Source organism: Lactuca serriola, chromosome 4 (assembly GCF_051521515.1).
Source record: "Lactuca serriola cultivar US96UC23 chromosome 4, Lser_US96UC23_V15, whole genome shotgun sequence".
Taxonomy (NCBI): domain Eukaryota; kingdom Viridiplantae; phylum Streptophyta; class Magnoliopsida; order Asterales; family Asteraceae; genus Lactuca; species Lactuca serriola.
In genome coordinates, this window is record NC_136411.1 from 196,705,592 (window position 1) to 196,708,205 (window position 2,614).

The 2,614-nt window shown below is 35.0% G+C and overlaps 1 protein-coding gene across 1 annotated transcript; it reads left to right on the top strand.

Moving 5' to 3' along the window:
* The first annotated feature begins 302 nt into the window (after positions 1 to 302).
* Positions 303 to 2,252, top strand: LOC145103117 (myb-related protein 306-like). The gene is made up of 3 exons (XM_079040658.1): positions 303 to 737; positions 962 to 1,091; positions 1,179 to 2,252. Exons 1-3 carry the CDS (start codon positions 605 to 607, stop codon positions 1,939 to 1,941), a joined length of 1,026 nt encoding a protein of 341 aa, XP_078896784.1. The 5' UTR covers positions 303 to 604; the 3' UTR covers positions 1,942 to 2,252.
* Positions 2,253 to 2,614: the final 362 nt, after the last annotated feature.

Below are 2,614 nucleotides of genomic sequence, written 5' to 3' on the forward strand. Positions count from 1 at the left end.
TTATATATTAGCCTTTTTTTGGTAAAAATGCTGACTGGGAACCGATTAATCGCATAAATTGTGTGTGTTATTGATCAACATTTTTGTTTGTTAACATTCTTTACTGTGGTTTATCTTTTGATTTGGTCTATCTATATCTCCATCTGCATGAAGCATACAGCTGACTTTTTGCAAACAGAAGTAAATGCTTCGTGCTGGCTTCTTTTGACTCCTTGCTGAGTCTTTCATGAGAGAGAAGCCATTTTTTTGCTTTTTTTCAACTCACTTCTTTGGTCAGCGTGTAGAGTCGTCACCACCTCTTCCTGATCATCTCTCTCTCTCTCTCTCTCTCTCTCTCTCTCTCTCTCTCTCTCTCTCTCTCTCTCTCTCTCTCTCTCTCTCTCTCTTATCTCTTTCTTGATATCTATATATAGTGTAGAAGCCGTGAGGGATGCTACCCAAAGACTCTTGTCTTGCCATTTTTCTCTTTTGTTGAATGACAAGAAACTAAAGTCATATACATCACTTTGAGTCAGAAAAACACTTCCAACACACACACACACAGTCGGTGAGAATATTGAAAAATAAAAGACTGATCCTGGATCATCATATAGTTGCTGGTTCGATGGGAAGACCACCTTGCTGCGATAAGATAGGCGTGAAGAAAGGTCCATGGACCCCAGAAGAAGATATAACCCTAGTCTCTTATATTCAACAAAATGGTCCGGGCAATTGGAGATCTGTTCCTACCAATACTGGTACACTTAATTTCTACTATGTTCATCTAAAAATCTTTCCATTTACTTAGTTTATGCTCTTAGATCTCGGGTTTTTGTAATTCTTTTATTTGAAGGAGGGTTGGTTGGATCATTAAATTAGGGTATTTATTGTATCCTGCAACCTTCATCACTGAATTTTAACTTTTTCTGTGATAATTAATTATCATCGACTTTTTGTTAAATGGATGTTCTTGTGAATTTAGGTTTGCTAAGATGCAGCAAGAGTTGTAGACTGCGTTGGACCAATTATCTTCGGCCTGGAATCAAACGTGGCAACTTCACCGAGCAAGAGGAGAAGATGATTATCCATCTTCAAGCCCTTCTTGGCAATAGGTAGATTTTTCTCTCAAGAATCTGAAGTTTCTTGTTTACGTCATAAATGATGGATTTTTATATTATTTTATTTATCTTTTATCGCAGATGGGCAGCAATAGCTTCTTATCTTCCACAAAGAACCGACAACGATATCAAGAATTACTGGAATACCCATCTAAAGAAGAAGCTCGACAAGCTCCATGAAGACACTGATCAAGAAACCCACCATCCTCATCATGGGTGTCACTCATCATCATCATCATCATATGAAACCACCATGTACAAAGGTCAATGGGAAAGAAGGCTCCAAACTGATATACACATGGCGAAACAAGCCCTTTGTGATGCTCTATCTATTGACAACAAAACCATTAATCTACCTGTATCATCTTCAGCCACTACTTCAGGGAAATCTGAATCGGTGATACCCTCATCGAATCAATCCACAGCTACTTATGCTTCTAGTGCTGAGAACATTGCACGATTGCTTCCAGACTGGATGAAATGTTCCAAGAAATCTCCACAGACAAACTCTGAAAGCATCGAGACAAAGCAGACCCAGAGTTCCGTGATCTACCAGCAGTTAACAAGTCCTCCAAGTGAAGGATATGACAACTCCGTGCAATTTAGCAACAGCAACAACATGATCCACAACAATCAAATAAACAACTACTACTCGAATTACAGCAATTCTGATATTTCTCAATCGGTTTCCCCTGAAACAAGTAGGTTCCAGGATGAAAGTAAACCAAGCATGGAAAATCAAATGCCCCCTCTTAGTTTGTTAGAGAAATGGCTTTTTGATGAGGCTTCTACCCAAGGTGACCTTATGAATATATCTTTAGAAGAAAGTGATGACTTCTTTTAGCCTTTTTGTCGCACTTTTTAGGTGTTTTTGAGGGCTTTGGGTGGTCTTTAGTTCAAGGTTTATTTGAACATTTTTTCATGTTTTTGCGAGATTTTTTTTCTCTTTTTTTAGATTACTATAATTAGTTGAAAAGAATTGTAAAGTAATACCTAGTAGTAATTAGAACAGTAATAACATTATCTTATGTACTCCGTGAACTACAAATGCTAGTCATGTCCACGTTTGTAGAAGGAAAGAATGTATAGTTCCTTTACAAAGGTGGACAAGACTAGAAGACTATGAATGAAAATTCCAGTTTGGTTTTTTAGAAATTTGTTGAAATTTTCAATTTTCGTTTATTGATGCATATTATTGTATTGTGATGTAGTATTTAGATGTTTAATTTTAACTTAAAACTTAAGAGAAATATAGTTATATAGTGAGAAATTAAATTACCTCCTACTTTTTATTTTTACAATTATTTTTATCCATTAAAATTATGACAAATCGCTATTGATATATTTCTAATATAATCTTAATGACTTAGTTAAAAAAATATATTGGGTAGGAATATTTGTAGGCATAAAAAGTAAAAAGCAATTTAATTTCTTTTATATAGTTTGATATAAATTTCATAGAATTTAGAAAATTGTATGTGTATTTACTTTATTGCATAAATATAGGAATCATAAAT

What these genes read in the sequence shown, in the direction of transcription:
- LOC145103117 (XM_079040658.1), top strand. Translation starts at nt 605, where the DNA reads ATGGGAAGACCACCTTGCTGCGATAAGATAGGCGTGAAGAAAGGTCCA. An exon ending in ATCTGTTCCTACCAATACTG is followed by an intron (nt 738 to 961) that starts GTACACTTAATT and finishes TTGTGAATTTAG; the next exon opens with GTTTGCTAAGATGCAGCAAG. An exon ending in CAAGCCCTTCTTGGCAATAG is followed by an intron (nt 1,092 to 1,178) that starts GTAGATTTTTCT and finishes CTTTTATCGCAG; the next exon opens with ATGGGCAGCAATAGCTTCTT.